Source organism: Microplitis mediator, chromosome 9 (genome assembly GCF_029852145.1).
Source record: "Microplitis mediator isolate UGA2020A chromosome 9, iyMicMedi2.1, whole genome shotgun sequence".
NCBI lineage: Eukaryota > Metazoa > Arthropoda > Insecta > Hymenoptera > Braconidae > Microplitis > Microplitis mediator.
In genome coordinates this window covers 12,570,324-12,593,514 of record NC_079977.1, presented here as the reverse complement: position 1 = coordinate 12,593,514, position 23,191 = coordinate 12,570,324, and the positions used below count along the sequence as shown (strand labels likewise).

Here is a 23,191-nt window from a genome sequence, read left to right as displayed (position 1 = left end):
TGCGGAATTTTGAAAAATTTTGTTAGCGATAATTTGTAGCAAATAAAATTGTCTACAAAACAATATCTTATGACTTTTTGTGATAAGTTTGATATTTTCGCTGGGTAAGTAAAACGATCTTGATATGTACTATAAATTTGACTTCAAACTCAAATAACTTTTGAACGGATGGATTTATCAAAAAATCATAAGAGTCCTTTTTTATAGAGCGTTAAATTTTCTACAATACTATATTCTGGGCTTATTTGTACAATAAGCCATTACCGAGGCATACAATTTCGAATTTAAAAAACTTTTTTTCTCATGTTATTCAAATGGGAAATCGCAATCAGCGAGTACTTAATATTAATGTGAAGGGCTTAAATTTTAACTGGCGTCTTCTTTTACTCTACTGAAACTTCTGTGTTCTTGATAAAAAAAAAATAGTCGATTTTTTTGAATCAGTCTATTGCTTAAATATAATTTAAGACTTAAAAAAAAAAATTTTTTTTCAAGTAATTAAAATTGCTTTTGAAAATATTTAAAATTCTCACTTGACTATGTTATCAATTGAATATTCATTTACATTACTTTTATCAACTACTCTATGCAGTACAACTACTTCTGTACTCTACTATTTCCCTTTGGCATACTTCACTTCATCAATAATCGCCACGTTCACATCTAACCATTCATGCTCATCAGCGCCTTTGTAGTTGGTTTTGGAACTATAATTTAACAGCTTATCGTGGACACTTTTGAAAGTGATGCCCCATATGAGAGAGTGCTCCTTACCTCTACCCTCCATAGATAAAACTATAAAATAGCATCATGGCTGTCAATAACAACAAATGCCATACAAAATTGTAGTATTTATTTATTTATTGTGATAATATTATTACAATTCATTAAATAATTGAGTAAATAGTGTATTTAATTACTATAGATATTTTTTTTTAAGTACATCACTATTTGTGTGACATGTAACAAGTAATATTATTATTATATTTAAAGGTTAAAATATTAAGGTAATGTAAATATTGATTGTTTAAATTTTATTTTATTTTAATTTAATAAATAAAGTCAAATGAATTAAAATAATTCCGTAAAATTAAAATTATTATCATAATCTTTTGAAACTAATTTTTTATAATAATTAAGTAAATGAAAATATTTTAAATATCAAGTTGATGGAAGTAATTAATACCCTCGCAGATTTGAATCAAGGTGGAAACACGGTGGGTTTGTTCCATTTCACCACTGTGATTACGTGGTGTATCCACCGTGATTCCATGGTGATTCCACTGTGATTACGCGGAGGATACACCGTGGAACCACGGTGGTGAAATAGCACAAAGCCACCGTGGAATCACGGTGGATACACTGCGTAATCACAGTGAAAACACCGTGTATATACAGTGGTCAAGCCACCGTCGAATCACGGTGGATACACCGCGTAATCACAGTGGATACACTGTGTATACCCGGTGGTGAAATGGAACAAACGCACCGTGTAACCACGGTGGATCCACGGTGTTTACACTTCCACGGTGCTTCCACCGTGATTCAAATCTGCGAGGGTAATTATTAAATTTTCATGTAGAATTCTACTCTTTATGGCATCACGACGGATTACTCGATCACAATCAACAAATGAAGATTGGGCAACTCAATTATTAGATGATCAGAGTGATTGCTCGGATATTGATTCTGATGAAGAACAACAACATGAAGAACAAAATGAAGATTCGGAATCTGACGGAGACCAAGCTTCAGTTGACGATTCATCAGACAATGAAGGTTCATCGGACAATGAAGATCCGGACAGTTATTTTATTGGAAAGGATAAGCAGACTAAATGGTTTAAAAAGCCATTGCCGTCACCGAGAACTCCAAAACGTTATCTTATCACTCAAAGTGCTGGTGTAAATGATGCAGCCAAAAATTGCATGACAATAATCGACTGTTGGCAATTGTTTTTTCTCGATGGAACAATTGATATAATTGTTGAGTTTACTAATTTAAAATTAACAGAATTAAGAGAAAAAAGGCCATCCGGCAGCCGAAATGGAAGTAGATTTCTCATTATTTAATTATTTTCACCTTTCATATAAACGTTAATAACGAAATAAAATTTTTTTTGACATTTTCTTGAAAATTCTCAAGATGATAAAACAAAAAAAATCAAAGAATTTTGAGTATAAAGCCAGAAATTGAATTTATCTTAATGAGCTTTAGAAGAATTTTTTATGATAATGCACTTTATGTTTTGATTTGACGTTATTTAATGATACGTATGCATATATTAAATCTATCAGACCAATGGTATTTCGGATCCTATTCGAAGAATTATGATAGATTATGGTTTTATTCCTCGAAAATTCTACCATAAGGACAAAGGCAATAATTAGCTTTCAATAAAATCCACTAATAAAATAATCTAAGATTGAAATTTGATTGTGATATATCAAAGTGTCATACTTGAAATTAGTACTCATATTTAAAATAAAAAGCCTATTAGAATATCAAACGACGAGTAGATATAGAAAATATTATCATCATAACTAATGTTAATCTTGTTATTGATATATCATATCATTTATACACTGTCGATAAATCAAAATTGGAAATACCCACTGAATTGAGATGATTGGATTTCATAAGTGTCACACTGCAATACTATAAATTTAAGTAACTCCATGCATTTACTAAGAAGTAGAAGAACTAATGCAATAGCAAAATTTCATTAAATGAATGGTAAAATAAGTGATTTCATTGGTGTAGGCACATATATAGGCATGAAAATTAAAGCTTGTTTGAAGAGCTTTAAGATGAATTTAATATAAGTTGATAAGTTATCACATTCAAAAGATATGGAAGGAAGAATAAGTAAAAATATGAATTTTGGACATTTTGAAATGCTATAACTTCTAAACTAATCGACCGATTGAGCTCATTTTTGAACTCGAACAAGGTAGTCACCCACAAAATCGTATACTAAGTCTCAAGGCGATCGGTTTAAAATTGTGGGTATAATCAGAGTAAAAACCTGCATAAAATTGATTTTTATAATATTTTGTAATGATTCAAAACCATTAATCTATTAGAAAAAATGGTCATCCACTTAAATAAGTAAATAATTTTTTTTTGGAAATTTTACAAAATTTCAATTAACCATAACTTCTAAATTTATTGGTCGAATTGGCTCATCTTCAAGCTCATCCAAGGTAATCGTCCATAGAATAAGTATACTAAGTTTCATTAAGATCGGTGTAGAATTGCGGACGCTATCGTTGGAGAACGGCCCGTTGTATATATATATATATATATATATATATATATATATATATATATATATATATATATATATTGCTTCATATGAAATATATTTTGTTAACCTGGGAGAAAAGTATAATCAACTATGGAATATACTAACTCTAAAGTTGGGTAATGTTGGATATATTCACAATCACTAAATTTCAATTAACTACTTTTGTTTGTCAATCCAGACCAATTACTTAGGGGGCAATTGTTGATCCAATAGTTTGTTAATGCTTGATTAAATTATTATAGCTAATATATATATATATATATATATATATATATATATATATATATATATATATATATATATATATATATATATTGTGACGTTATTTTTTTGGACGAGGCTTGGATTGAGTTGACGTCACAAGCACCAACTGATTTTGGGGCATAACCGAGCATGGTAACTCAAGATTTAGAATTTAGCTACAGTAAATTACAATTTTTATATAGTTTTTTTTTGGTGATCGAGTTACAGTTTAAGGATAAAATATGGAGTAACGTTTGGCTACAGAAAATTTATATGAGAAATTTATTATGGGATATGGGTTGAGATTAGAGTATGGTAAAAGATAAAGTTTGAGTTTTGGAATTTACAGGTTTTGATTTATTGAGTATGTGGAAAAGTCAGAGCAACCGTGGAATGGGGCTAAAGTAATTGCCACCCGGTTGTATCTGATGTCAGGATGCTTGCCTGACCCTATGAGACTTCCATGTGGAGTGCAGAGGTCTAGCTGAAATGCTAGCGCTCCAAAATAAGGACTATGGCTTAGGAATTGTTACGATGTTGGCATCGTACGCCTCCGTTTGTCATCGGGACAGAACTGTCACATGACTAGTGCGACAGTCCTGTCTATAAAAGAGCGCGTCAACGTGCTACCGGTGCTTTTTGCTGTTGGCTTTCACTCTTAGCTTTTGAGTTTTGCTTTTACGGGATAGTAATCGACCTGTTCGCTGATCGTCGTTACTATTTATCAATTTATTCTTAACTCATATTTGTTGGTAATTTGTCAAGTGTCCGCGATAATTAGTTCAATAAATTATCCTGTATTTATTACATCATATCTGTTTGTAATAAATAATAGCTCATATTTGTTGCTATACCGAAGGCAATTATTTGAATAGATTGGTAGGAAGCCCTGTACGTGTTAAGTACAGTAACTGTATTGTGAACCAGTGTGTGTGTGCGACGTGGCATATTAGTTTATTATTAGTTCAATAAATAATTAAACTAATACCTGAAACCAGTGTTGAGTGAATTCACCTGTGCTTTCCTAAAGTCCACATTAGACAATTAAGGGTCTTTTCAGTCCATACATTGGGGATCGGTATCAAAGGTCCAAGGAGGAGATTTCCAAGGGTCAACCAACGCCAGTCCAAGGACATCTAGGACATATTCCATCTCCGAACACAATCTTAGGCTAAGTACTAGTATTAGTTTAGAATTGGAAGGCCAGTTCGGGTAAGTTAATTTATTGCTAAGGCATCATTAACTTAAAATCAGTAAGTCAGAGTTTCATTAAGAGCTAGCGGGGCAAACTTTGACCCACGAACTGCACCCTTCCACCACTAAGTGCAGGATAACGTACCCCAGCGTTACAGAATATGAGATCAGTTTTTGTCTTTATGATTGGCAGGACTCAGCGATGGTATAGTGACCACTATCGCTGTGGAAGCCTCTATTTCTGGTCAATTTTTGGAGTTTTGGGTTTTGTTGGTAGGCCTCAGTGGACAGCTTTGACCAGTGTGCTGCCGAGGGTAACCGTTGGTCACTTAAATTTTAGAATTTAGTCTGCGATCTCACCGAAGCCAAGTCCAGGAGAGCGCACACATTGGGATATCCATACTTAATTTCGAGTTGAAGTTATGGAGTAAAGTATAGAGAGCCGGTATAGATGGCGATGATGTTTTTAGTTTGGGAAGTACAGTAGGGGATTCGACTCTGGTCGCTCGAAGCGAGCAGACGTGTCAGGAGTGATGCTTCAGAAAGCTACAGGTTGGAGTTATCGTTACAGAAGTATTGTTTAAACAGCGTGAGACGTTACTTGATATTTTATTCATCAGTAATCAGGTATGAGATAATTATTATATATAATTAATCGAGTTTGAGTTAGAATCTTGAGGTATTATGCTACGGTTTTAGTTAAAGAAAAGATGTAAGATCTGTGAAAATTATGAGAAAGTAGTTACAGTTTAGAGTCATGTTCGCGATCTATTGTTAATATTATTTTTATAAAATAATTATAGAGAATATGTTAGTCAGTAAGGTAATTATTGCCTAATTAACGTCAAAATGAGATCCAGGTACGTTAGTCGTACGATTTTGCTAAAGGAAATATCTAGAGTAATGAATTAAGATTATGGTTCCCGTTCACCGAGTACTATTTGAGTATCGGTTGGCTCCAGTTATTTAATTTATTTTAATTAATTATTTTTAATTAATTTAGTTATAAGGTTTTGACGCGCATCATTTAGATGCCAAGTTGCCGTCCGGATTTCGGATTCAGTATTTTGTTATAGAAAGTAAGGTTATTTGTATTATGTTCTAGTATTTGACTTACTGTTATTTTTGAAAAAAATTGGACTTTGAGAGCGTCTGGAGGCTAAACTATTGATGGTACAGAGATATTCACGAGGGCATTATTTTAGAGTATTGAATAACCTACGAAATTGCCATTTAAACTTTTTGTCTATCACCAATAGTTTCGTTTCTAAGTGCATTAAAATCGAATTCCCACAAAAATCACAATTTGTAACGTGAATTATGATGGAGATATTGAACTTACAGACTCGACTCAATGAACTTTTTTGTAGAGCATTTAGTCTACTACAAGAACGTCAGCATGATATTTCAAAAAAAAAATTTCTTGATGAGATGCGGAAGCAAAAAATTAAAAAAAAAAGTTTTCCCGTGTTATTTAAATGGAAAAACTAAAAATTCGTTGAGAGACCTCTAAAAATTGAAATTAAGAGCGCAAATTTGGTGAGAATTTTTTCATTTTTCATATGCTACAAGATTTTTGAGTGGGACTTGAAAAAAAAAAATGTTGGTCTAAAATAAATCACCCTAATATATACATATTGTAACGAGGTTTAAGATACCTCATTCTCATACCATGATAATAGACGGTTACCGAGGGTATTTACCACATGTTATCTGGTTTACCTGCTTAATTAAGTATCAATTAATTATTATTATTATTAGATAATCCCTCTCCATTCGCATTTTTTAATGGAAGGGATGCGCACCACGTCGACGCGTGAGCATCGACGTGAATCTATAAGAAGGCCTGCGCGCCGACAATTATTCAGATTTATAATAGTTTTCTCACCTTTAATTCCACTATGAATTTATAATAAATAAGTTTCATCTTTTAACTCTTTCTTATTAACTTTTAACCACCTGTTTACGCCTGAGTATCCAGTAGTATCTAAGTACTTCCTTAGATAATAATATAATCATTAATTGCAATGATTATCCTTGTGTAAACCTACCTACACTTCCTAGCCTACAGTACCTGCCTGTAGAAGACGGCAACCCCGTAGAGGTGCATACCTGCTGTATCCTCATCCTAGCCTATAGTACCTGCCTATAGCAGACGGTAACCCCGAAGCGATGTATACCTGCTACATCCTTTTCCTACAATACCTGCTTGTAGGAGCGTGTACCTGCCACGATATTCTCCTACAATACCTGCTTGTAGAGGTGCATACCTGCTGCACTCATATCCCACAATACCTGCTTTCGGAAGCGTGTACCTGCCACGATACTTTCCTACAATACCTGCTTGTAGAAGAGCGTACCTGCTGCGACCTATCCTGTAATTCCTGCTTACAGATGCGCATACCTGCCGAGATGTCCACCTACAATACCTGCTTGTAGCTGTACCAGACAATTGTGATACTGAGCTAACAATTGTCTTAATTACTTATTGCTCATAGTTATCAACACCAGTGAACCAACAACTCACAGGTAAGTATAATAATACTATTATTATACCTTTTATAATCTCTTGTGCTTCTCACCCTTTTGGCTTGCTTTGCAAATACCTGTAGTCTACTTTCTTTTTCATATATTACTTATATATAACCTGCCCCACGACTCCCGATCCTTTATATGCACTTGGCATATATAAATTAAGGCCAACCGGTCGTCTGGTCCTTACGAACCGGGTAACACCAGGATCAGTTACCGAATAATTAGCTTACTTGCTAAAAGGAACACGGGCCCATTTAATTAAAATGGGTAACGGATGGTTGATTCACCCCTACGAGAGGGGGTGGACCTCAACTACGTTTCAATATATATATATATATATATATATATATATATATATGGGGCATTCCATGTCAAATCATCGAGGTTTGTACCCGACACCCTTAGATTTCGCTGAAACCTTTTTATCATTTTTAATCCTACCAAAGACGTTTTTCTGAATTTTTTCAGATTTTTTTACCCAACCCAAAAAAAAGTTACGAATTTTTGAAAAAAACCGCTCTTTTTTTTTGCTATAACTTTCTCAAAAATGAACCTTTCGTCACTTTTTTTTTTTTCAAAATTTGTGTTTTTAAATGTAGTTTTCCGAAAAAATCAATCCTTGCCCCTCATACACTTTACGGTTGTTTTTGTCCAATTTTATTCAACTTCTGAGCTTTTAAAAACAATCCAAAAAAATTTCAGCGCAGTCATAAAAAATAAGCCAAATATATAAATTTTTTTATTTTCAATCGAAAAAAAAAAAAAATATTAAGGAAAGCCGGCACAAAATGGGAATAGCGGGGTTATATACTGTCTTGGTTGAAGTTTTTTTTTAGACAAAAAAATTGAGAATCGAAGATTTCGGACTTAGAAAAAATGACGGTTTTATTGAAAAAACTGAAATATTTCATATATCATGACTTCCGAAAAATTTTTTGTATTTTTTTCTGAAAACGACAGTTAAAAACACAAATTTTGAAGAAAAAAAGTGCCGAAAGGTCAATTTGTGAGAAAGTTATAGCAATTTTAAAAAAAAGCGGTTTTTTTCAAAAATTCGTAACTTTTTTTGGGTTGGGTAAAAAAATCTGAAAAATTTCAGAAAAATGTCTTTGGTAGGATAAAAAATGATAAAAAAGTTTCAGCGAAATCTTAGGGGGTCGGGTCAAAACCTCGGTGATTTGGCATGGAATGCCTCACATATAGATGTTGTAACCTATTAGAGGGGGTGGACCTCAACTACGTTTCAGTGGCGCTCAACGTGGGGCACGTTGGCTAAAAAGACTACAATAAATTATTAACTCTCCTAAAATTAAAATTATTAATCCCACGTTTCACTTCGTTTTAGTAGAGTCAGTAATTACATTAGAATCCTTAAAAAAAATTAAAATCATTAGCTTTAATCTAACTCACATTTCAGTGATGCCCATATGGCTCTATTAGTATTTAAAAATAACTTGTTCAAAAATCTAAAATCACCTGGCCAATCAATACTAATTTATCCCAGCAGAAATTACCTGTATAAATTACCCTTTTCTGCAAGCTTCCCTTGCTCCATAAAACTTTATTAACTACCTGAATTTAGTATCATACTCTATTTAAAAGAAAGTAATTTATTAGATAAATTTAGCTTCAACAGTAATTTTCTCTATTCAATTATAATATTGAAATCATCTAATAACAAAAATTAAAATCGTTATAATTTTTAATCAGCCCTTTCTGAGCAATAATTGAATTCCAATAAAATTATAAATATTCCTTCTGAATAATTTTCAAAATTCTATATAAAAATGTATTACATCATTCAAAATAAATTTTAAAAATAAGACGCATTTCAAATTATAGTTCTTGGAACTCTCAGCGTCGCATTCCAATATTTCACGTGATCCAACTCGCGGTATCACGCATGAAATATTATTTTTGCTCAAAACCTGGAAAATTCAATACTCCATAGCTACCGGATTTTACCACTTTGGTGATAATCCTCTTACATGTTTTAATAATCATTCAATAATTCTATAAATAATTTCGAGTATCAACAAAATATTATTTAATTAAATTGTTTAAACCTGTCTGTTTACGGCTTCTTCGCTTCAGACTATAATCTTGAAAATTACTACGTCGTTTAAACATTGTATAAATAAACGTTGTTTATATAGCTTCGCTATAAAACCTCCTTCGAGCGTTTAATAAAAAGGCATTGTTAACCTTGTAGCTTCACCACATAAATAAAATGCCATTAAATTAATTATCATTTATTTAAATAAATAATAAGGTATTAAAACCGATTAATCGGAAAAATACCAAAGACCTGTGCACGTGACTACATCATGCGCACAGTTACCAGGAATCTGAAAATGTAAGCCCTTCTGGCATCCAATATAAAATAATATTAATTTAAAATTTGTTTAAATAACTATATAAGCTCTTCTGGCTATCAGACCTGGTAAAATGGAACTCTAGTTCCAGTACAGTCATTAAAAACTGTACAGATCATCCAATGATCTATAAACTATAAATCATCTTTGATTAATTGAAATCAAATCGTCAGTCATCATGCAACAGAGACCAGATAACTAATTAATGAACCATGCCACCAGCATGTGAATCAAATCTCTGAACAACCACGAATTTACGTACTTGACGCAATATTTACTCAAGTTTATAACAAATAAAAATAAACAAACGTTAAAGCATAAAAATATAATTCTAACAGATAAAATTCTGCGAATTACATAAAAAAGAAGTTGAGAACCGTTTAATATAATTTGGTATATTAAATCACTAGAAAAATTATAATTGACAGACTATAGACTGACCCCCCACTTTTCACCTGACGTGACGTCATTAGCACAGATCAAGCGCATCGCTGCTACCACCTCATATTCTGACCTGACGCCATACAGTACATATCGTACTTAAAGCACCCGTTTATCATAATTTTACTCGTTCTCTATAATTACAACAAACTCTACATAGTATTAATATATCAACAAATATACAACGTTTATAAACTTTTGTGACCTGGTTTTACTGTTATAACCGTAAGTACGAATAAAATATATATTTAAATTTGTGAACTGGGATAACTCTCAGGAACACCTGTATCGATCCACGGTGTATAATTTTGCACTCCTTATATTTATTCAACTAACCGCCCAGCGGCTATTTGAACAGATATAATAATGACAGACTAAAATAATCCCTTTTGAGAAAGAAAAAGGAGAGTCGAGAAATAAAACTAGAGCAATAATTAATTACTCCAGTAAAATATTAAAATCATATTTGCGACCTTAAAACATACAAGTAATAAATAAATCTGATATTATCTAGTAACTACCTCAAAGTACCTGTAAAAATCTTTGAGAGATAATAACCGTAGATAACGAAAAAATATATCATAAAATATTTTATTACTCCGTAAAAAATGAGCAACAAATAATAAAATAAAAATACAAAAACAACAAAAATATAAATATCAGAATCAAAACATTTATAATCAAAACCATAAATTCAAAATGAAACCTGAAAAAAGGGTAGTGAACATATTAAGTGCTGTTTTTCGATATCTTACAGATAACCAGAAAAACTGCCATTGACTAGAAGGAAACGTTGTACCGGAAACGGAAGTTAATAACCAGAGCAACTCTGTAACGGAGATCCTTTCTGCGGCCCGGCTCAGCGTACGTGAATATTTTCCAGACCCATACATACGCCAAGGGAACAACGGCGTAGTCGCTTCAAAGTATAGTGACCCCAGCGAAAGCGAAAGTAAAGTATAATTGGGAGCGCGCATGCTCCACAGTCAGCGCGCCAATCACAGCCTCCCGCTTCCCCTGTGTCCACTTATACTCACCGAAAGTAAAAGTATTCACCCAATCCTTTAACATCTCAACTCGAACTGCGATAAATCGATACTATAGCTATATAGACTACTCTACACGCTATAGCACATCTAACGTATTTACCGGCATACAACCACGCTATAAATTGCGTTCTTATTATTTAAATAAATAATTAAAGATTAAAGAGTTTATACGTTCAATAATATTACTAAAGTATAAACAATAAATATTATACAAAATAATTGAATATTATAATCCTTCTGATTATAATTTATTATTACCAGGTAACAATTATTTTATCCACCCCGTGGGTCTAACCTACTATTTATTTAATTTATATCTAATTTTTTTATTTAATTTAACAGATCATATAACCTGGATTTCTTATCTAATACCTAAATATTATTTAAACATAAAAAATTATTATTTGGAAAAAAAATATATATTTGTGTTGCGTAAATATGAAATGTTCGCGCCAGAACACTTGATAACTCTACGCTCTACTATACCAGAGGTGCTGCTATCGACGCGCCCTCTGAGACTCGGAATTTCAACTCGACAGCCAGCTACGTGGCAACTGCCATTATTCTACAACACTTGTTATAGAACACCACGTGCTACCGGCATTATTATAATTCCATACATCGTGCTAATTACTCTTTGTCATCAATTAGATCAATCTGTCCATAACTCGCTGTTTCATCAGGTATTTTTTATCATCTATATTTTTCAATTACATGATTAATTTCATACGTAAACTCTGTGATCATTTTTGTGTTGACCGCGTGTTAAACTAACCTGCCGGCTATATCTATATATATACTCGCCATCACGTGACTTTGCAGCCACAAATAATTTATTTTAATTTTACAATTTACTTTCATTACTCATTGCTTAATTATTTACTCGTACTCGATGTCAACTGGTGTGACTGATGTCATCATTCAGTCATCCAGTAATACTTAATCTCTAAAATAAATATCAAATTTTATTTGTGACTGCAAAGTAAATATACACTGGTCACAGAAATTAAGGGATAGAAAAAAAATCCGAAATTTTTAGGTGATTTTCAACATGCTGTAACTCGGTGAAAAATGGTCGTATAAGAAAACTAAAAAAAGCAAATTGTAGCCTCAAGTTTCTAGTTTTCAGATCTGGACCTCAAAATTTACCGCTGTAACTGCATCTGCTTCAAATGTCAACTTAACAAACATACCCTTTGGGTAACTCTAATGCCGGCGGTAAAAAAAATTTTAGGAATTTTTTTTGACAATGATAAAACATTGCAGATACAACAAAAAAAAAAAATTTTGAAAAAAAAAAAATTTTTTCTCAAAATTTTGGTTTTTTTCAATTTTTTTCGATAATCGATCTTTTTGATCAAAGAAATGAAGATTATCGGTAAAAAAACCATTTTCAAATCGAAAAAATGAACAAAACCGAGAAACTACTAATTATGGTGATTTTTGACAAAATCGATAAATTTAAAGCTTCGGGGCACTAAGAAAGAAAAATCGCAGCGATTTGAAATTTTCAGGGTTTTTTTAAGACACTTTGAGGTTGAAAAAAAGTAAAAGATATCCTTTGTTCATCCGTTATATCCAAAGTTATAGCAAGATTTCCGAATATCCTTAAATTTGTGAATTTTGACCTGTTTTTTACCAAACAATATCGCTTTAAAAAAAATTTTTCTATCAAATGCCACTAATTTTGCCTTATAGAGAATGTTTTTCAGTTTTCAAAACCCTGCTTCCATTCTCTGTACGACCAATACATCCGGAGTTATTGATTATCAAAGCCGAAATGGACTTTTTTGCTTTGATCAATGATAACTCGGCGCCAAATCGTCGTAGAGACTTTTTAAGGCCACCAAAGGGCATAAAATTTCCGAGAAAAGTCAGACAGTCGGATTATTCAAAAAAATTTATTGTCGCCCATAGAGGTATTGAAAGACCAGCAAAAATTTTGCAAATTTTTTTTTCGTTGGTTTTCTTATGATTACTCCGGAACCATACATGATAAAAAATTTTGAGGTCCAGATCTGAAAACTAGAAACTTGAGGCTACAATTTGCTTTTTTTTAGTTTTCTTATACGACCATTTTTCACCGAGTTACAGCATGTTGAAAATCACCTAAAAATTTCGGATTTTTTTTCTATCCCTTAATTTCTGTGACCAGTGTATATACGTTCAGCCTCGGCGCTCTACGCATCTAATTATTATTACTCGGTTCTTACTCGTACTCTCCATGTCGCGTATTAAAATTACTTGTGACTTAAAAATTATACTCGAAATATTTGTGATACTAGTGAATTATTAATTGCTAATAATTTATTCATTACTGCGCTATATAATATATTAATTCACGTGTATGGTGCCGTGTAAAATTATGGAAAATCGTAATCCATAAACTCGATAAACTCAATCTTCACATCACTGCGCTCTATATATATATGTATATAATATAATATTTCATGTGTACGGTGCCATGTAATTTATATTGAACTCAACAAAAACTAAACGCAATCGAATTATGTTTAATAAGTGCTCTGATATAAACTCGTGATCAACTTTTGTACTCTATGCTATTATCTGTGATTTATTTTTATTAAATATGGACAATACATTGTAAAAGTGAATTTTTATTTCTTTCACCATCCCGATCCAGCAAACTAAATATTTAATGTAGTTTTTAAGTTAATATTTTACAATTTGAAAATATACAAACATAAAATAACCTATTCACAACCCGTAAGTATCCAAACTATTTATCTATCAACACATGAATGGTAGCTGAACTTTATATTTCTTTTTATTGTTCGATAATAAGAAAATAAAATAAATAATAACTTCTATTCAGCTATTACTGAGATAACAACACACGAAAACAAAATTCATACTGCAGGAAAATACGCGTGTAATTAAAACGTATAATTTTAATTGACGATAACACTCAATACTACGTGACCAGAATAACAAATACTACTGGACGACCCATTTAACGGTATTCAAAACACCTAAATAAATAAATCTGACCGGTGTATTGATAATAAAATATTACGTGATAAAACATAAATCAAAATCAAAATCTCGTAACTTATCACTCACTGAGCACCGCGTGACCTACTTACGAATATGGGGCACCGACAAAACCACCCCAACGCGATGCATGAGGGTCTTAACGATCTTTATAACACCGAAAACGATTCTGAAAATCCACAACTTCCTATTGACGCGAACGTTCAAGTAATCGAAGGTGACCCCGGTCAAATAACACCAAACGGGCGCAATCAACGTACTTTGTCGTCGTCAATACCCTCGTAATTCGACCTGAACAACTTGACAACAATAATCGACAGTCGATTCCTATCGAATGACGCTATAATATGCCAACTAAGTTTACAAATAGACGAATGTATAAGGGGCCATCATGACTCGCAAAGACAAATAAGACAACTACAGAAGAACATGGATGATGCCCAGCGAAACCTGACCCGATTAAATAACCACATAAGTGAAACCAATCAAACCGTCGGTTTATACGCTCGTTGTACCACCTACATGTTAAAAAGAGCGCGTACTCGTGGAGACTTGGGACTAGAAGATTTTCGATTACTCGAAGAAATGAACACAGACAGACTACCTGATATAAACGTTAATCCTGCAGACATCACCGCAGAAATAATTCGAGAAATTGCTAACGCGTGTAACTCTCGACCTACTTCTCACGTACCCGGTTCTCCACCACTACCAAACTCCCCTCGCGCTATCGTACCAAACGCGAACTCCAGTTACCACCAACAACCGCGAACTGACTGCCCACATATGACAGTCAACCAATCAGCACACGGGACGGAATATAATAACCAGAGATATTCCGCCAAAAATGTAGCAGCTGCCGAAGCTATATTAAGACAACGGGGATTGACCTACCCCAGCGCAAATTTAAAAGCCCGGGAATACCTGCGAGCTCTGACGGACTTCGGGAGAGAGATGGGGCTGACTGAAGCAGAACATCTTACACTAGCTAAAACCGCAATGTACCAAGCTGAAGGATACTGGGTAAGACAGTATCAGCATTCATGGCACTGTTGGGAAGATTTCGCTAAATCTTACATCGAATATTTTACACTGGGGAAAACTGACTTAGATATAAGTCAAGAAATTATGACCACACATCAGCAATACCGCGAAGACCCAAAAACATTCATCAAAGAAGTCATGATGAAGTACCAAGAGATGGCCAAGGCACCATCTGAGGAAGACCAAGTGCTAGTAATAAGAGCAAGACTAGCGTACGACATACAGGCACAACTCGACTCTTTGGCACCACACACCAAGATTTACTCACAATTAAATTTAGCTGTGAGAACCGCATTACAAAGACTTTCTCGAAGAGCCAAAGCAGCAGCAGAGTCCAAGAAGTCTGCTAAATACACCAGGAGAATACACGAAGATGAATCATCATCAGAAAATTCAGATTCTCAAAAAGAAAGTATTGGTAGATTATCACAATACTACACTCCACCTGAAAAAAACAAAACACCAAGACGAGTCCAATTCAAGGATCGACTCAACAGCACCCCACGCAGATCTCGATCACCTAAGGAAACCCTTAGAGGGGAAAATAACTCTCCTATCTCGCAAAACTATATATGCGAAAACTGTGGAGAGAAGGGCTTGCATGCTATACGCGATTGCACCAATCCAAGAGTCGATATATGCATAAAATGCGGAAAAGTGGGAGTACTAGTCACTGAGTGTGAATGTGACTCAAAAAATGAGTAAGTGGTATGCTCGATACACGAGAAGGGGCAAACGCATACCTACCACCCTTAACGCCTCTTCAACCAATTACACCAGTTCCTGGGACAACTGATGCGCCGAGCAACAACATCGGTCAAACCTTATCCCAGGATAATAAATTCGTATCCGGGAGCATCAGTTCCGATTACTCCATCGACCCATATACATCTGACTGCTCTACTGACGACATGGGGTGCCAAATCAGTGCTCAAAACATTTGTTCACCGATTTGATGTTTATCGAATTCAGACATAAATAATGATTCGGGATGTCTACCCACTGCAAGCTGCGGCCTGAACTGCATAATCGGCTCCTTGAGAAATGAATCAACATCAGACAAATCCACCAGCATATCAGAAATCTCTGATAGCAGTACACCTGTAGAGCTGCCGCTCATCACACCACCTCCATCCGCAGTAAGTCAATCAATAAACTGCACTTTCACTTTAACTACGCATTCATTCATCGCGATATTTGATACCGGAGCAAACAAAAACTTTATCTCGCGAAAAATTCTCGAATTAATTCCTCATAATATTTTAAAATTCGGAATTGCTATAAAGAACTCGACTTTTATACTCGCGGACAATTCAATCGTACGCAGTACTGAAAAAGTTTACCTGAATTTTATTATTAATAAAATTGTCATCGAGGACTGGTTTGAAATTTTTGAAGACATGCCTGACGAGTTAATAATCGGTTTAAAGTTCATGACTCGACACCACATTAAAATTAATACCGTTGATCATACGTGGACATAGAAACATACTGACGACATTTATCACAGTTCCACTACTAAATTACCGGGATTAATTTATCGAACTATTAATGCGGAACAAGACCGATTAAATGAATTCCTTGATCGTGAATTTGAAAAGATAAAAACTGCAACTCTCGGCACTATCACCGTAGTCGAGCATAAAATCGAATTGACCGACCCAAAACCCATTCGTGTTAAAAATTACCGTAGAACACCGATCGTACGACAAGCCATGCATATGATTGTCGATAATATGTTGGCAGACGGAGTAATACGGCCGAGCACCAGCGAATGGAGCTGTCAACCTGTTATGGTGCGTAAAAAGTCATTACCGGGATTACCACCTTTTGACGGAAGCAAACCGGAACATTGGCGAATGTGTATCGATTTTCGTCCGCTGAACGCGGTAACTAAGTTTGTTGCATATCCCACGGTTCGCATGGATACTGTACTCGAAGTTATACGCGAGGGTGAGTATCGATCGACGATTGACTGTAGTAACGCGTACTATCAAATATTAATACGCGAAGAAAACCGTCATTTAACAGCATTTGCAGTCGAAGGTAAAGGTTTTTATGAGTTCGTAAAAATGGCGCAAGGCTTAAAAACCGCCCCCGCGACCTACCAAGCTGCAATGGACGAAGTCAAAAAGGCGTTTCGACGTCTCTTACAACAAAAATCGCTACCGGCTTACTGGGAAAACTTTATTCAATCGTATATGGACGATTGGATAATTGCTACCCCTACTTTCGACATATACCTGATAATACTTGAAATACTGTTTGACACGTTTTGACAAATCGGACTTGACATAAAGCGGGAAAAATTTAACTTTTGTCAGGAATCGATAAAATTCTTGGGGTTCATTATTTCTCGCAAAAGAGTTTCACCTGACCCGGAAAAGACCGCTGCTATCAGCGCATATCCAACTCCGACTACCCGAAAACAATTACAGAGATTCCTGGGGATGGTGAACTGGTATCTTCGACACTTAAAAGACGTTACTCGGGCACGAAACCCGTTAAATAAATTGACTAGAGACAAAATGCCCTGGCAATGGATGGAGACAGAACAAAACGCATTTGAAGAATTAAAACAAGCTCTTCTTGATGCTCCAACATTGTCAGTACCTGACTATACATTACCGTTTCTACTTTACACCGACGCAAGTGATTCGGGTATTGCCGCGTTATTAACCCAGCAAGGGGAAGACCGCGAATATGTAATTACCGCAATATCACGACCGTTAAATAAACACGAATCCAATTATACCACCACAGAACGTGAATGCCTTGCCGTCGTGTGGGGTCTTAAAAAATTAAGGGGATATTTAGAGGGATATCTCGAAACGGTAATAACTGATCATGCCAGCTTAACGTGGCTAAAAGACATTAAAAATCCTCGCGGACGGCTAGCGCGATGGGCCATGGAACTTTTATGTTTTCCTATCACCATGACTCACCGTAAAGGTACCGAAAACGAAGCCGCGGATGCATTATCTCGAGTTTACGATGACGCTAATATACAAATCGATAACTGTCAACACCGTACTTTATACCGAGCCATCAGCTACGACTGGTACAATCGAAAAATTCAAGACGTAACAGATTTTCCAAACCGGTTCCCACAGTGGAAAATAATTGACGATAAATTATATTTTTATCGACATCGAACACCCTTCAATTATTTGGAAGAATCGCCTGAGAACTGGAAACTTGTTGTACCAGAGGAAAATCGCGAAGACATATTGACAGAAGTACATGACACGAATACATCTGGACACCTCGGTACTAGTAAAACGTACGAACACCTGACATTAAAATACACTTATCCAAAAAATTAAAGGAACAAGAAAATTTTATAAATTTTTTAGTGATTTTTGGAAGGCTGTATTTCCGTGAAAAATGATCGTATCGAAAAAATTAAAAAAGCAAATTAAAGCTTGAAATCTCTAGTTTGAAGATCTTTCAGCAAAATATTTTTTTTAGCCACGGTTTTTGCGGAATCAGAAGAAAAAGATCGAGACAAAATTTTTCTAAATTTTTTGGTTTCGTTTTTTAGGTCTACGGGGCCGGGAAAAATTTTTTCAAAAAAACGAATTCATGGTTTGTTTAGGAAATTTATTCAGCTACAATTTGCTTTTTTTTGTTTCTCTGTACGACAATTTGCTGCTGAGATATCAGCCTTCAAATGGAAAAAGATCCTTTTGTCTTTGATTATTGATATCTCAGCAAGAAATGGTTACACAGTAATTTAAAGGGCAGTTTAATAAACTTAAATAAATCCCCTACAAGCTCCATTTTTGATTTTAAAAAAAAAAAATTTTTTTTCATCCTTGATATCCATTTGAAAAACCTTTAAAAAATGGTCATTTTCTGGTTTTTTAGTCGACTCATCGCTACTCTGCAAATATTGATAAAAAAAATAATGTTGCCAGGTAATTTTACAGCTTAATGTACCCCCAAAAACCCTGGAAATTTTCAGATTGATCCATTGAACCGTTTGTCCGGTCCGATTGCTCAAAGTTTTACAAAACAATTAAAGGAACAAGTTTTGTTCCTTAATTTGTGTAATCATTACCAAAATGAAAAAATTAACTTTTTTTTTTATTTTCTTTCATTTTTGCGTTAGTTATTCAGTAAATGTAAGGTAAAGAGGAAAAAAAAAAAATTTTCCAAAAAACGAGACCAAACAAGAATTTTTTCCAATTTTTTTTTTTCACGTTTTATTCGGGGGGTTATTTTTTTTTTCGTTTTTCGGAAAAAAATTTTTTTTTCCTCTTTACCTTACATTTACTGAATAACTAACGCAAAAATAAAAGAAAATCCAAAAAAAAATTACTTTTTTCATTTTGGTAATGATTACACAAATTAAGGAACAAAACTTGTTCCTTTAATTGTTTTGTAAAACTTTGAGCAATCGGACCGGACAAACGGTTCAATGGATCAATCTGAAAATTTCCAGGGTTTTTGGGGGTACATTAAGCTGTAAAATTACCTGGCAACATTATTTTTTTATCAATATTTGCAGAGTAGCGATGAGTCGACTAAAAAACCAGAAAATGACCATATTTTAAAGGTTTTTCAAATGGATATCAAGGATGAAAAAAAATTTTTTTTTTTTAAAATCAAAAATGGAGCTTGTAGGGGATTTATTCAAGTTTATTAAACTGCCCTTTAAATTACTGTGTGACCATTTCTTGTTGAGATATCAATAATCAAAGACAAAAGGATCCTTTTCCTTTTGAAGGCTGATATCTCAGCAGCAAATTGTCGTACAGAGAAACAAAAAAAAGCAAATTGTAGCTGAATAAATTTCCTAAACAAGCCATGAATTCGTTTTTTTGAAAAAATTTTTCCCGGCCCCGTAGACCTAAAAAATGAAACCAAAAAATTTAGAAAAATTTTGTCTCGATCTTTTTCTTCTGATTCCGCAAAAACCGTGGCTAAAAAAAACATTTTGCTGAAAGATCTTCAAACTAGAGATTTCAAGCTTCAAATTGCTTTTTTTATTTTTTCGATACGATCATTTTTCACGAAAATACAGCCTTCCAAAAATCACTAAAAAATTTATAAAATTTTCTTGTTCCTTTAATGTTTTGGATAAGTGTATTACTGGCCGGGAATGTACAAAGATACACATGACTTTGTCAATAACTGCAAAACCTGCCTTTTACACAAACCCGATACCAATCCACCTAATATTCCCGAAGGTCACCGACCTATCACTGAACCATGGGAATGCATATCGATTGACACAGTAGGACCGCTACTGCGTTCAACTCACGGTAAAACACATCGATTTGTGTTGTGTGACGTATACACGCGTTATTTAGAATTAAGAGCAACGTCCGAACCGACCGGTAGAAAAGCCGTAGAATTTTTACGTGACATTTTTCGACGATGGGGACCTGCACGTGTTGTTATCTCTGATAATGGCACTGAATTTACAAATAAAGAAGTAATTTCATTTTTAAATTTAACGCAGACCACCCACGAATTTACTCCACCTTATTCTCCTCAATCCAATCCAATTGAGAGAATAAATAGAAATCTAAAAATTATGATTCGATCATACCTGACTGACAAACACAATAAATGGGATGAGTGGCTACCTGAATTAACCTACGCCTATAATACATCAATCCACAGTTCCCTTGCATGCAGTCCTGTCTTCCTTAATTTCGGCAGAGATCCTCGATACCTTGAACTGCACCGCAACATATCCATAACACCTGAAATAAATAAAACTGTGGAGCGACACTTCGTCGAATCAAAAATGCTAAAAGCACAAGACGTGCAAACCACCGCACGAAAATCCGTACGACCTGAAACTAACTTAACTGTCGGTACTGAAGTATATATCAAATCCAAAACTCTGAGTCGCAAAGCAGAAGGAATCGCTGGTAAGCTCGTTCCACCCCGGAAAGGTCCATTTTTCATAAATAAATTTATATCGTCAAGCATGGCTACCATTTGTGACAATAATAACAAAATTATAGGCACTGATAAATTATCTGATTTAAAAGTACCTAGAAGATCTACACGCCGTACTTGAGTAATTAATTTATTCTTTTAATTTCACAGAGTTGACCACCTTAACGATACCTGAGGTCGAGACACTCCATCAAGAGTACTATCATCGAGCGTGAAACATCCGCACAAATCACCCAGAAAAATGACTGAGGAGGCTGCCCACCAAGCAAACACACGACACTATTGGAGCAATCCCGTGTTCAAGGTACCTGCATTTGTTGGTCCCAATATACCGACCACTCCAAACCTATTATATCGATTCCATGTCACCAGAGAACACCGACGCACTATTGTGTACGATCAACCTAACAGCAAGTTGGTTGAGATCAGCGACATATCATTTGTCAAGCCAGTACCAAAGTCAGCAACTGTCACAACGCCACCAGACTTCACGACAGTACCATTTATCGTGCCACTGACCATCAAAATCGGAGAATCTGTGCACAAGAGCCACTACGACTTGCGGGACACTGTATCTGAAGAAACCTGAAGAACTTATTGGCGAACATTATGCCAAAAAGTTGAGATATTACCACCTGCTACCAGAACAGTGGGAACTCAGACTGCTGCAACCAGGTTATCATCTGTACCTGGGTCAACTGGATGTCTCCGGTGCAAAAGAAAGGAACATTCCCACCAAGGGTGCTCCAATGCAAAATTTGGAGATGATTATTGTACCAGCTGTCTACGAGTAGGACATAACAACAACGCATGTCCTTACCTGCCATCATCATCTGCTGGTTTTGAGCTAATGAAGGAGTTTTGTCTGTCATGCAAGACTCAACAACCCTACTTTGACCCCTAATGCAGAGCCTGCCGAACTCAGGTGAACCTGAGTAAAGACGACAGAGGGGCCGTGGACATCCTTCAACCTTAATCACCATCACCTGCATCTAATCGAGTGCCTCGCACCTGAGGTAGACGTTTAGTGAGTTTATTTTACTTTTGTATTATTTTTATTATTTTCGACGTTTCATTTTCTGGGCTTCACCCAATCTTTCAAAAAAAAAGTATTTTATTATTTCATTTTTATTTAATTTCGTTCGTTTAATTACTCAAGTCTGATTTGAAAAAAAAAAAAAAAAAAAAAAAAAAATTGTGTGTACCTCAGAATGCGAAGTTAATGACAGCCTCACTGGTCAATTAACCACTTAACGAATATCTGTATCAATACCGGCATTATCGAAAAAAAATATATATAATATATAAATAAATATAAAATATATACGTGTTATTAAAATAAAAATTTAAGACTGTTTAAAAATAATATATAAAAAAAAAAACAGAATATATAAATGTTAAAAGAAAAAAGAAAATGACTAATATAGATCGTACTAGATTGTTTATTAAAAAAGGGTAACATTTAATTTACAAACAACATAGTATTTTTATATCGAGACTACCTGATATTAAGTTAAACACAATGTGATAATTAATTGTGGCTCATTTATTATTTTTTTTCTATTTCTATTTCATTTTTATTTTTAAAAAAAGGATATTGATGAATCCACAAAAGTGTTACCTGACAATAATTATTTAAGCATATCATGTATTAGTTATACTTATCTACCGACTATTATTAATTATTATAATAAATTATTGTTAACTATCATTAATTATTAATTTTGTGATTATTTCTTTAATTATGCTATTACTTTTTAGATTGATTGTACGTAGTCGCCTATCATCATGGTATTCTTTATCTTGCTCTCGACTGAAAGTCACCGAGTGACTTCCAGTCTGGCCCGGGGGTGTAACGAAGTTTAAGATACCTCATTATCATACCATGATAATAGACGGTTACCGAGGGTATTTACCACATGTTATCTGGTTTACCTGCTTAATTAAGTATCAATTAATTATTATTATTATTAGATAATCCCTCTCCATTCGCATTTTTTAATGGAAGGGATGCGCACCACGTCGACGCGTGAGCATCGACGTGAATCTATAAGAAGGCCTGCGCG

The 23,191-nt window shown here is 34.4% G+C and overlaps 1 protein-coding gene across 7 annotated transcripts in view; it reads left to right on the top strand.

The window, feature by feature from the left end:
- LOC130674842 (myoneurin-like) overlaps positions 1 to 23,191 on the top strand; it is a 230,982-nt gene that overhangs the window by 106,098 nt on the left and 101,693 nt on the right. For 2 of the 7 annotated variants that reach the window (XM_057480262.1, XM_057480261.1), the window contains one exon: positions 1,583 to 2,087. The exons of 2 other annotated variants lie outside the window; for them this stretch is intronic. In XM_057480262.1, the coding sequence (XP_057336245.1) occupies positions 1,583 to 2,072 (490 nt within the window). In that variant the 3' untranslated portion in view covers positions 2,073 to 2,087. Of the gene's footprint in view, positions 1 to 1,582; positions 2,088 to 10,855; positions 10,875 to 21,275; positions 22,330 to 23,191 lie in introns of those variants that run through there. 3 more of the 7 variants (XR_008991143.1, XM_057480265.1, XM_057480268.1) reach the window with 3 other exon arrangements.